This window comes from Hemitrygon akajei, chromosome 9, assembly GCF_048418815.1.
Source record: "Hemitrygon akajei chromosome 9, sHemAka1.3, whole genome shotgun sequence".
Lineage (NCBI taxonomy): Eukaryota > Metazoa > Chordata > Chondrichthyes > Myliobatiformes > Dasyatidae > Hemitrygon > Hemitrygon akajei.
In genome coordinates this window covers 46,034,652-46,047,988 of record NC_133132.1, presented here as the reverse complement: position 1 = coordinate 46,047,988, position 13,337 = coordinate 46,034,652, and the positions used below count along the sequence as shown (strand labels likewise).

General features: G+C 38.3%; 1 protein-coding gene across 3 annotated transcripts in view; it reads right to left on the bottom strand.

Moving 5' to 3' along the window:
- cep57l1 (centrosomal protein 57, like 1) overlaps positions 1-13,337 on the bottom strand; it is a 64,396-nt gene continuing 51,059 nt past the window's right edge. For all 3 annotated transcript variants that reach the window (XM_073055886.1, XM_073055887.1, XM_073055888.1), the window contains 5 exons: positions 12,910-13,002; positions 12,489-12,566; positions 8,781-9,043; positions 3,094-3,238; positions 1-515 (listed from right to left, as the gene is read on the bottom strand). In XM_073055886.1, the coding sequence (XP_072911987.1) occupies positions 285-515; positions 3,094-3,238; positions 8,781-9,043; positions 12,489-12,566; positions 12,910-13,002 (810 nt within the window). In that variant the 3' untranslated portion in view covers positions 1-284. The remainder of the gene's footprint in view (positions 516-3,093; positions 3,239-8,780; positions 9,044-12,488; positions 12,567-12,909; positions 13,003-13,337) is intronic.

Here is a 13,337-nt window from a genome sequence, read left to right as displayed (position 1 = left end):
GACTCTTAAGAGCTTTTATTAGTATGGATGAACAAGTAACACGTATACAAAACATTCAGCAATCTAGCATCAGCAACTGCTCAGAGTAAGTCTTTTTGATTGTAGATTACAATGAAAAAAGCAACACAAAACATCAAATAAATCCGTACCATATGCCAGTGTCTGAAATATTTCAAGTCTTATATATATATATATATATATATATATATATATATATTTAAAAAAATCAAATCACAGACCTACTCCACAACAATCTACAGACATTGCCTTCCAAGTTCATGTAATCACTGGTCCCATACAATGTCATTTTTCCTTAGGGTCATCTGCAGCCTTTGTGCATTTTTAAGCAACTGAAGGCTTTCTTGTCCTTTCTTCCCCAGAGCAGTAGTTTGCTTAGCTAAATCTTCTGTTGCTTTAGGGGCAACTTCTTTTATTTCATTTAAAGGTTTTGATCCTTTCTTTGTTTCAGCCAACTGCTTCCTCATCTTTTTCACTTTCAGATTCAGTTTTTCAACCTTTTAAGAAAGACAATTGTCAAAAAGTTACATTTCTGACATTTGATTCAAAGACAATTAAAACAAAGTGTAAAAAAATTACATGATTGCGATAAAAAGTTAAAAAATATAATATAGGGCTTGCAACATTTGAGATTAATTTTAAACTTTGGAACAGAGGAAAGAATACTCAAGTAGTTTGAATGCAAATTTCATATTGTTGCACTTAGTTATGGCTTTGTAATGACAAGAATGTACAATACAACAGAGGTTATTTTAGGTTCTGTTTTGCTGGGTATGCTTAAACTGGTCATACACAACATTTATTCCTTCCACCAGTACCACCCAGTGGCTGTACCATGCATCACCTATACAAAGATTTGCAATTTTTTTTCTTAGACCATCTCGAAAGCGCCTCTACAACCTGCAGTACTTATCATAAAGGAACACCAACACTTCGAGCACACAGAAATACAGACTGAGTACTCCTTATCCGAAATTTCAAAATCCGAAAACCTCTGAAATCCAATTTTTGTTTAGTGCTGACATGACATCACAAATGGAAAACTCCACAGGAGTCTGGGAACGCTCCCAGGCGATGCACAGGTCTCAGCGCATGACAGACAGTTCTGAGAAGTAACCCCATAGAGGTTAATGAAAAATAGAAAAACACTGAATAAAGCCAAAAATGAAGATTTCAATCATTAGCGGAGTGAACATACGCCAAGTAATTGTATGCAAAGGTCTATGATAATGAACTGAAAATTTGAGGTAATTGTGAATATTCAGCAGACTGGTGGCAGAAGTTTAAGAAAACGCTCGGCATTAAATTTTTGAAGATTTATGGTGATACAGTTGTTTGCTGATCATGAAAATCTGGCACCAGAACAGGACTACATTGTTTTTATATCTTACATTACAGCATTGCATTTTAAAATCTAACACCAGAACAAGTCTACAATACTGATTGTTTTTATACCTTACATAAAACCTAAGAAAAAAGTAAAATACAAATATAGTATACTGTAATCTTTTAATCAAAACTCGGCATCGTAGATGGAGACTGAAAGCCTGCCATTGTTTGTTGTTTTCACAGCTGATTCAGATATTCTCCCGATGCTGTTGTGCTGCTTTTGTTACCCTGCATACATTATATTAATAGTATGTAATAATTTGTACTGTTAATTACTTATGTGTGATGAAGACAAAGGATTGAGTTTAGGAGCAGAGAGGTAATGTTGCAGTTATATAGGACCCTGGTCAGACCCCACTTGGAGTACTGTGCTCAGTTCTGGTCACCTCACTACAGGAAGGATGTGGAAACTATAGAAAGGGTGCAGAGGAGATTTACAAGGATGTTGCCTGGATTGGGGAGCATGCCTTATGAGAATAGGTTGAGTGAACTCGGCCTTTTTTCCTTGGAGTGACAGAGGATGAGAGGTGACCTGATAGGGGTGTATAAGATGATGAGAGGCATTGATTGTGTGGATAGTCAGAAGCTTTTTCCCAGGGCTGAAATGGCTAGCACAAGAGGGCACAGTTTTAAGATGCTTAGAAGTACGTACAGAGGAGATGTCAAGGGTAAGTGTTTTTCTTTTAAAAACACAGAGTTGTGAGTGTGTGGAATGGGCTGCCGGCGATGATGGTGGAGGCGGATACGATAGGGTCTTTTAAGAGACTCTTGGATAGATATATGGAGCTCAGAAAAATAGAGGGCTATGGGTAATCCTAGGTAATTTCTTAGGCGAGGACATGTTTGGCACAGCTTTGCGGGCCAAAGGGCCTGTATTGTGCAGTAGGTTTTCTGTGTTTCTGCTTACCAGTAGCACATAAATTCAGAGCCTGAAATGATGGTGATCCTAAGCTATCTCATTATATATTCCAAAATCTGAAAAAAATCCAAAATCCTGAAGACTTCTGGCCCCAAGCATTTCGGATAAGGGGTATTCAACCTATACCACCGTGTTGGGCGGAAAATTTAAAAATCACTTTTCCTTCGTTATCATTGATTCAACACTGGAACTCCCCACTCAAAAAAAAAAAATAGTGGGAATACCTTCAGAGGGACCGCAAAAGTTCAAGGCAATGGCTCACTATCTTTTTAACCTTTTTAGGGAAATTTGGGATGAGCTATCTTTGCTGGCTCCCAGGCCAAAAAAAAACACTGGCCTCCTTTTTGGAGAAGTATAAACAGTCAGAATTTCATAGTGACACTTTATTTTTTCCCCAAGTTTTAAGTAACTTTTTGTTGTTCATTTGTCTTCTAGGTATTACACTATTATTTTAATAATATAATATTTCTAATAAAGTGGATTTGTCTAGTAAGCAAAAGTGCTTTGAAGATTTTGGTATATCACCATGTCACATAGTGATATACCAAAATCTTCAAAGCACTTTTGCTTATGTAAAGAAAAGTTATATTTGCAAAAATTCCACAATTAGAAATATTATTCGCATTTTCATTAACATATTGGCTGAGACAGACATGTATTCAAATGGAGGGAATGTCAGAAACCTCTGATTTGTGAGCAAAAATGCTGATATTTTTGAAGTGGGTATGGGGAAAAGCAGGGGGAAAAATATAAAATTTGGCACTCACATGATCCTGGTGTTTTCTGAGTTTAGAAATCTGTTCCCCTTTCTTCTCCATCTGTTTCACTAGACAGTCCAGTTCACGTTCCAGATCTTCACGGACATTTATATTCTTGGTATCTTGTATTTGCTTCAACAAGTCCTGATGCTCGCTGTGAATAGAACATTTAGGAGGCATTTGAACAACAGATACACGTTGGTTGCAAAATGATTCTGCACACACCAATCACTTCAATATTAGCCATTTCAAAAGTTCAAAGTATGTACAGTATATTTTATACAACCTTGAGATTCATCTTCTTGAAGGTAACCACAAAACAAACGCAATAAAACCCATTAAAAACCCCACACAACAAAGACCAAACACCAGAGTCCACAGCCATGGAGCCATCACCAAAACTCCTCCCCTCTACCAAGCCATCAGAAGTGACTTTTCTCTTTATTGCTTATTCTTATAAACAACAACATTATGCATTATACAGCACCCATGACAAGATGAAACTCACAAAGCGCTTTGTAGAAGTATTACATATGAAAAGTTGTGGTATGAAATGAAGCAGTGAAAGGAGAGTAATATAGTGAAAAGGTGCAAAAGGAAAGAGCTAAGCAAAGAATGGGGCAAAGCACCGTAAAACATAGGAGCAGAATCAGGCCATTTGGCTCATCACATATTATCCCCTATACCTCTCTCGAACACACACAAATGAACAGCATATTCAGTGACTAACTTCAGGCAGGGAACAGAGGTATACAGACCATGTGGCAGCAGATGGATTAGTTTAAATTGGCATTATGGTCTGTACAGACAGTGTGCTATGCAGTACTGCTCTATATCCTGTTAATTACAGATCCCTGGGTACAGACAGCAAAAGATACACAGTGGCATCCAAAAATTTGGGCACCCCTAGTCAAAATTTCTGTTACTGTGAATAGCTAAGCGAGTAAAAAATTACCTGATTTCCAAAAGGCAAAAAGTTAAAGATGAGACATTTCTTTAATATTTTAAGCAAGGTTACTTTTTTTATTTCCATCCTTTACAGTTTCAAAATAACCAAAAAGGAAAAGGGCCCAAAGCAAAGGTTTGGGCACCCTGCATGGTCAGTACTTAGTAATACCCCCTTTGGCAAGTAACATAGCTTGTAAACGCTTTCTGTAGCCAGCTAAGAGTCGTTCAATTCTTGTTTGGGGGAATTTTCACCCATTCTTCCTTGCAAAAGGCTTCTAGATCTGTGAGATTCTTGGGCTGTCTTACATGAACTGCTCTTTTGAAATTTTTGATGATGTTTAGGTTGGAGGACTGTGAGGGCCATGGCAAAACCTTCAGCTTGCACCTCTTGAGGTAGTCCATTGTGAATTTTGAGGTGTGTTTAGAATCATTATCCTGTTGTAGAAGCCACCCTCTTTTTGTCTTCAGCTTTTTTACAAATGGTGTGATGTCTGCTTCCAGAATTTGCTGGTATTTAATTGAATTCATTCTTCCCTCTACCAGTGAAATGTTCCCCGTGCCACTGGCTGCAACACAAGCCCAAAGCATGATCGATCCACCCCCGTGCTTAACAGTTGGAGAGGTGTTCTTTTCATGAAATTCTGCACCCTTTTTTCTACAAACATACCTTTGCTCATTGCGGCCAAAAAGTTCTATTTTAACTCCATCAGTCCACAGGACTTGTTTCCAAAATGCATCAGGCTTACTTAGATGTTCATTTGCAAACTTCTGATGCTGAATTTTGTGGTGAGGATGCAGGACAGGTTTTCTTCTGATGACTCTTCCATGAAGGTCACATTTGTGCAGGCGTCGCTGCACAGTAGAACAGTGCACCACCACTCCAGAGTCTACTAAATCTTCCTGAAGGTCTTTTGCAGTCAAATGGGGGTTTTGATTTGCTTTTCTAGCAATCCTACGAGCAGTACTCTCGGAAAGTTTTCTTGGTCTTCCAGACCTTATCTTGACCTCCACCATTCCTGTTAACTGCCATTTCTTAATTACATTACGAACTGAGGAAACGGCTACCTGAAAACACTTTGCAATCTTCTTATAATCTTGGTAAAAGTTATCTGAGAGCTCAAATCTCTTGCGGTGCCCAAACTTTTGCATGGTGCTCCTTTCCTTTTTCTCCCCCACTCTAAAATTGTACAAGACAAAAATAGTACACTAATCTTGTTTAAAATGTTGAAAAGAATGTTTCATCTTTAACTTTATGACTTTTGGAAATCAGTTCATCTTCTATTCACTTAACTATTCACAGTAACAGAAATTTTGACCAGGAGTGCCCAAACTTTTGCATGCCACTGCATTTGCCAACAAACAGTGTGATAAAATGCAGCAATGTATAACAGGCAGAATTAGAGGAGTGCTGAGAACACAAAAATACAGAAGGTATTAGCAAGGACATGGAGAAACCTGAAAACAAGCATGGATAGATATTTAAAGGACAGTGCTGGGTCAGGTGATAAGGTTGGGCATACAGCAAAGGTGGTGGTACAAATTACAGACAGACAAAACTTTGGATAGCCTTGGAGTAATCAAACAATGAGGTTTTCAGCAGATGAACCAAACCTTAGACAGAGGCAACAATATTGCCGAACTGGAAATAGATCAATTCATCTCTTTGAACAGGTTTTGGTACTGTGTAATTGTTCTGTTTGCAGCAGTGAAGCAAAGGAAAATATCAAAGGGATAATATCTGAAGCCACCACAATATGTTATATTTTCCAGGCTATTGCAATAAAATTCTTCGAATTAACATTGTTGCAAATTATTTCTTGGGTACCAGAACTAATTACCATATCCTTTAAATTAGTGTCCTTTACAATTGAATTAAATAGACCTTTTAGCTCAGAAAAAAAGCATCCCCACCCCTGACAATTCTCAGTTATTAACATTCCTTGCTAATGATTACCTTCTAAAATTCACATTCTCATGACCAAAGCAAATAATTGATTTATAAGTAATGTGGCAAAACATGGCATAATTCCACAGCATAACAAGTTAAACACAAATGATACAAAATAATTAATAAGAGTGGCATTAATAGACCAAACAAAACCCGATAATCCAGTACCAAAGTCCTAAGCATGCTCAATTATTGGAGTTCTGTTGCATCTTGCGTTCATGTTAATGAGGGTGGATTGTTCATATTTTTTTCACTTTTACTCTGCCATCACACTCAAACACTAACTAGTATATTTTTTCCTCAGTGCCTCTGCCTCCATCTGACTGATATATCAAGGAAACAGGGCACACAAGCTTAGTACAGCAGGTTGTAGCCTGTAAAACAGGGATTCTCAACCTGGAGTCCACGGTTAATGTTGGGGGGGGGTCCATGGCATAAAAATAGTTGTGAACCCCTGCTGTAGAGTGATGAAGGTAATGAGGGATATTACTCTGAAATTTATAAAATAATGCAATCTTAAAAACTTTCTTAAATTTAATAATCTATATTAAAAGAACAAAAAACTTCATCAACTTTGACAAAAAAGCTCCTACCACTTGCTCTGCTTACAGCTGATTTGCCACTGAGTCCTCAGCATGCTTTGCCAGCCTACCCTGTATGCATGCATCCTAGAATAAGGCTGATAGTTCTGGGAAATAAATGCATGCAGCAAAACATATTACATTCTCTACAGACCCCACAAACATAAACATAGCTTGGAATCCCACGAGTTCAGGTAGCAATATCATTTTTTATTAGTCACAGTAAAGGCAGGTTGATTCAAAGGATTAAAGATCAGCTTTATTCGCCACATATATTTACATGCATTAGAAATTTGGTGTGGTGGTCAGGGTGCAACATACAACAACTATACAAAGAATAAAGCTAGAGGTTGAAGTACAAATATGGAATAAAAATATGCGTATGTACATAAATACCAGCAAGTATTTACAATGTAAGTAACAAATAAAAAGTGGTTTAAAGTGTTTACAGTGCAGTGGCGAGGTAACAGATAGGGGGGAGTGGAGGAGGTTTACGAACAAGTTTGATTACATTGACTGCCTGGGAGAAGAAACTTTTAAGCTGGTGTATAGTTTTTGTTTCTTGCCCTAATAGCACTTTGCAGACGGGAGCTTCCATAAAAGGCTGTTTGTGGGGTGGGTAGTGTCCGCAATGATTTTCCTACCCATTTCTTTGACCTGGGCAGATAAAGGTCCTGCAGTGATGTAGTGACTGCAGCCAATGACTTTTTCTGCTGATCTGACAGGTCTCTGTACTTCTTGCATATTGTGAAACGATGCTGCACAAAAACGCACAGAAATGGCTGATGTGAAAATGCTCTCTATGACGGCAGTGTACAATTGCATCAGTATGTTCTGGGGAAGATAGAATTTTACCAACTGCCATAAGTAGTACATCCTCTGCTGAGCCTTTTTGTACATGAAGGAGATACAGTCCTCCCACGGGAAGTCCTGTGGAATAACGATGCCTAGAAACCTGAAAATTGAAATGGAGCTAACTGTATAATTGTTGATGATGAGTGGGTGGAGTGCCGACACATTTCACCTGAAGTCAATATGCATCTCCATAGTTTTAAAGGGCATTCCGCTCCAAGTTTTAAAGGGCATTCCGCTCTTGTGATTGCACAAGAAGCAGCTGTTAGTCTGAGATCAAACTCATCCAGTAGGTTCTGGTGGAAAGGACTGTCTGAGACTCTTTTTAAAGGAAGCACCATAGGTCACCTTGGTGGGACATGGAGATGCAGGGGTATTGGGCATACATGATGAGGTACTGTTGATGTAGGCGAGAAGAGATAGAAGAAAGTGAGGGGAAAGAAAGTAATAATGGCAAGATCTTTGGAACAAGAGCAGACTAAAATAGAGCTACCAGGATAATTCTGCTTCTGGCTGTTAAGGAATTGTTTGAAGCACACTTTACAATGGTTAGGCAACTGTGATGGTACAGACAATGGATGGAAGGCCACTAAAAGAATTAGATCAAATGAATTCCTCAGAAACTATTGGCCTATGCTTCATTGTAGGATCAGAAAGCATTTCTTTTTTCCCTAAACATGAAATCTCACATTTTAATTTTAAGTCTGTTTCATAATATTAATTTGTATATTTAATGTATACCTTACAAGATTAGGGCATAATCGCTCTGGAGAGGATGCAGAGATTTACCAGGATGTTAACTGGAATGGAGTGTCTCCCTATAGAAGAGTAGACTAGATAGGATGCTTCTGCTGGAGTGGAGAAAGTTGATTGTTTGGAGAGAGGTTGTGGTAGGAGGCAGACCAAATTGAGTTAAACAAAATTATGTGGGAAAACTCGCCCTATTACAAAAGGTATCTGTAACCTGAGAGTTACAGGGTAAGCAGCAAGAATATGGCTGGAGTTGGAAATACATTGCCTGAGAGGGAAGTAGAAGCAGAGAATCTCATCTTGAAATGCCTAATGTGTAAAGACTACCAACAAGTGCTGGTAAACAGGATTAACACAGATGGAAACCCAATGGACGGCATGGACTTGGGTGTCAAAAGGAAACGGTTCTGTGCTGTATGACTCTATGATCAATGTCGATTTTAAAATAAGGGGATGTAAACTCAGCATTAGACACTTTAAATGGAATAGACAAATGGAGTGACAAGAGATTACATTGTGCAGCGAGTCAATAGGTAAGTGGTGTAAAAAATAATCGGCAAAATTGGATATTTTTCCCTCTCCCAGTGCAATCAGTAGGCAGAAAATTTGATACTTACAAGCTCATTTGACCCAGCTCATCCTGCAATGCCACAAGGATTTCAGAGAGCCCCTCAGTCAATGATGAGGATGATACAAACTTCAAATCCTCATTCTTCACCCTGCCTTTGTCATAAATCACTTCTCTTGTCTTCTGAAATGTTCTTTGATCAGGATACTTTGGTCTTCCATCAGAAGTCATCTTGTTATAATGCTTCATCAGATGGAGGACATTCTGTACATTTGCTGCAACTGAGTGGCTGGAACTAATGGACTTGAACACATAAACAGGAAAAGAACAAGTTATAAAAGAAACTGTTGAATTTTCTTAATAAAGAAATAGTTTCTTTAGACTGGATTAGATTTTGAGCAGGTCAACATCAGAAAACATAAACTTTAAGGGCGACATGTGGCTCTGAGTGCGTATCAGCAAACATATGACACATTGCAACACCCCAATGCCCATTTTAGTCTTGGCTGAGACAATACCAACCACTAATTGGAATTGGAGTATCATTGGCACATGCACTGAGATGCAGTGAAAAATTTAGTTCTATGAACCATCTATAAACCAGAAGTATGTTGGGGGTAGTACAAGGGAAAAATCAGTAACAGATTGCAGAATAGTGTTACAGTTACTGACAGAGGGCAGTGTAAGTAGACAATAAAGGTGCAAGGGCCATGGTAAGGTAGATTACAAGGACAAAAGTTCATCTTTAAAGAGATCTGTTCAAGAGTCTTATAAAAGCTGTCATTGACATTAGTACTACGTTTTCAAACTTTCTTATCTTCTGCCCACTGAAGGTGCAGGGTGGGAAGCAGAAGAGAGATTGTTAAGGAGAGAGAGGGATCTTTGATTATGTTAGATGCTTTTCTAAGACAGCAAGAAGTATAGTCAGAGTCCAGGAAAGGGGAGGGATGATAAATTTTGTGATGGACAGAGCTGTGTCCACAACTATCTCCAAGATGTGATGCTCCCAGATAGGATGATTACTGTGGTTTAATTTCTACAATGTTATAGTTTGAAAAAATACATTTACTTATTTATTTATTATGACTGCACAGGCAAAACTTGCACTTATTACCCAACCTTAACAATATCTAAGGTAGCTATGCAGTTGCCATACCTGAAGGGACTCCTACAGTGCCTATAAAAAAAAAAATTCATTCCCCTTGGAAATTTTCATGTTTTATTGTTTTACAGCATTGAACCAGTGGATTTAATTTGGCTTTTTTGACACCGATCCAGAGGAAAAGACCCTTTTGTGTCAAATAGAAAACATCTCTACAAAGAGATCTAAATTAATTACAAATATAAAACACTCTCCATCTCAGCCACTGAAGCTTGTAACTCCTCCAGAGTTGTCACAGGTCTCTTGGTGGCCTCCATCACTAGTCCCCCTCTTGCATGATCACCAGGTATTGAGGACGGCCTTCTCTCGGCAGATTTACAGCTGTGCCACATTCATTCCATTTCTTGATGATCGACTTCACAGTACTCCAAGGGATATTCAGTGACTTGGAAATATTCTTGTATCCATCTCCTAACTTGTGTTTTTCAATAACCTTTTTGTGGAGTTGTCTGGAGTGTTCTTCTGTCTTCATGGCGTAGTTTTTGCCAGGATACTGACTCACCAGCAGTTGGACCTTCCAGACACAGGTGTATTTTTACTACAATCAACTGAAACACCTCGACTGCACACAGGTGATCTCCATCTAACTAATGATGGGACTTTAAAACCAATTGGCCGCACCAGTGATGATTTGGTGTGTCATATTGAAGGGGGTGGGACTGAATACTTATGCAATCAATTATTTTGTATTTTATATTTGTAATTAATTTAGATCGCTTTATAGAGATCTGTTTTCACTTTGACACAAAAGAGTCCTTTTCTGTCAATCAGAGTCAAAAAAGCCAAATTAAATCCACTGTGATTCAATGAAAACTTCAGGCACTGTATAATACTATTAAGTAGTTTGCCATGGTTTTGACCCAAAGAGGAATAGGTAATATATTTTTTTTATCAAGATGGTACATGAGTTGTGTCACCGTAAATCTGTATTGCTCATATCCTTAACAGATGAGCAGAGTTGTTGTGAAGAAGCTACAATGCATATTTGAATGATTCTGATGGAAGACTATTTTGTCAGTGGCAGAAGCACTGAATCCAAGGGGTTGTAAATTTTATTTATTTAGTTAAAGATATTGCACAGAATGGGCCTTTCCAGCCCTTCGATCCGCACCACCCAGCAGCCCTCAATTTAACCCTAACCTAATCACAGGACAATTTACAATGACCAATTAACCTGCTAACTGGTATGTCTTTGGACTGTGGGAGGGAACCAGAGGACCTTGCGTAAACCCCACATTTCACAGGGAGGACGAGCAGACTCCTTACAGCTGATGTCAGAATTGAACTCTGAACTCCGACACTCTAACTGCTACACTACTGCACTGAAGGTGCTGAATAAATGCGCTGCTTTGTTTTGTAAGATATCAAGCTCCTTGCCTGTTGTTGATGTGTAACTAGGTAGGTGAAGAACATTCAACCCACTCCCAATTTATGCCCTGCAGCTAATGCAAATAGAGTTAAGACTGATTTATACTTGTGCATACGGGCTACACCGCAGCCAATGCCGTAACCCTGATTTTTCACTTCTGCGTCGCTCTACGCCATAGCGAGCATGCGTTGGTGTGCGCCAAAACGCTAGTTGGCGGTGGGGTTTCTATGTCACTCCGTTGAGTTTCTTTGTGAGAGACATGGACGAGGAAATGCATTTCAAACATTTTCACATGTTGACAGGTAGATTTGATAATTTGGTTAATCTATTTTGCATCAGTGTACGCACAGCCTACAGACATGGCGGAGAAGAAGCAACCGGAAATGCGTAGGAGGAAATGCGATGCCACCAAGCGGACCAATCACAGTTGTTGCGGTCTGTGTTGCCGCGACACGAGTAACCTTTCTGGAGAGGTGCACGTCACCCTAAGGCATAGGGTATGCGTTACCCACGGCGTCGATGCAATGCACAAGTATAAATCAGCCTTTAGGCAGTGGTTGTAAAATTCCTGTCATGGAGCAAGGATGATTAGCATCCAATAACAGATACATCAGTTTGCAGGTAATAACCCCTGTCAAATAAGAAATTTCTATCAATTCCCAATGATTTCAAGTTAGAACAACTCTTTGGTATCATATTTGCTCAAATACAGCCCTCAAAAAGATAGACACTCTCACCTCAGTGGGCATTTAAGAATCAAACTGAGTTTCTATGAATTTAGTTCAAAGTTCAAAATAAAAAGAAAATCAGGTTAGGCAAGGACAGCAAGCTTCCCTCCCCAAATACAACTCATGATACTGAGGTAAAATACAGCATTCTATTAACATAGTAGTAAAGCAGAATTCTACTGAAGTAACATAGCTTTGATTTTCTGCATCACTGAGTATCCACTCCAAGATGCAGTCTCACTACATACTGCCAAATGCTGTAAAACAGGCAAGTTAAAAAATCTTATCCTCCTCCTTTTAGAGAGATGCATCTTTAAAATTTATGATAACAGATGCAAAATCACATCACTATTTGTTCTATTAATTGGAAGCTGAAGTCCATCTGACACAATGGATGAAAGGAGATGGTTGGTTGGCAAGTATTTAAGAAGAGACCAATGCATATGGCTATCTCCAATGTAAAAAATGCAGACGCAGGAACTTGCTCATTAAACTTACTGTGCCAGCAACAAATGGAAATTCTACTTGTCCTGGCCAAAGACGAGGTGACTGAGAGTTTTCCTTTTTCATCTCATTCTGCAAAATAATAGATTCCTTATTAAATTCCAAGGGCACAGGTAAATTATTGGTTACAGGACATCTTACAGGTGATTCTTATGTAGCATTTTGTGGTACCAACTAATCTCTTGACAAGTCACTTGCACCTTGATGAATTACATGCAGCCTTTTGGAAATCAAATCTTAGAGCACAGTTAGTAACAAGTCCAATTATAATTAAAATCTATAATATGGAGAGGGGGGAAAAAAATCAATATATGCAAACACCCAAATACAGCACAGCGCATTACAAAAAAATCTTTGTGAATGACTTGTAAATCATGAACTAATTAACCAGTTATTAACTGTCATATAATCACACCTTCACAATGCCTTTTCTTCTCTTCACTTTTGTTTTCTCTTTTGCAGAAGAGGATCCTATAAGTATTCTGTTTATTTCAAGTTCTGTTTGAAGCTATGAAAAAGACAGAAGCATTTAAAATGCTTTCAAATATAACCTGCAGATTAGTTTGTTACATAAAAATTTCCCCAAAATTACAAAAGCAATTATTTTCAAAACTAAAAACTTGACAGAAAGCATGTTAAATTATATAACCTAATTAATGGAGCATTGCCTAATCCCAAAGTAAATAAATCTGCTTCAGAAGCAAATCTTCATTTGAACTTCTGATTTGTACTATGGTGTTACTACTTAATTTTGACATATTATAGTTTATTAACATTTAACACAGTGGATATCAATTCAAACAGCCATCCCATGACAAAGACTTTGAGAGTAAAAATGTAATA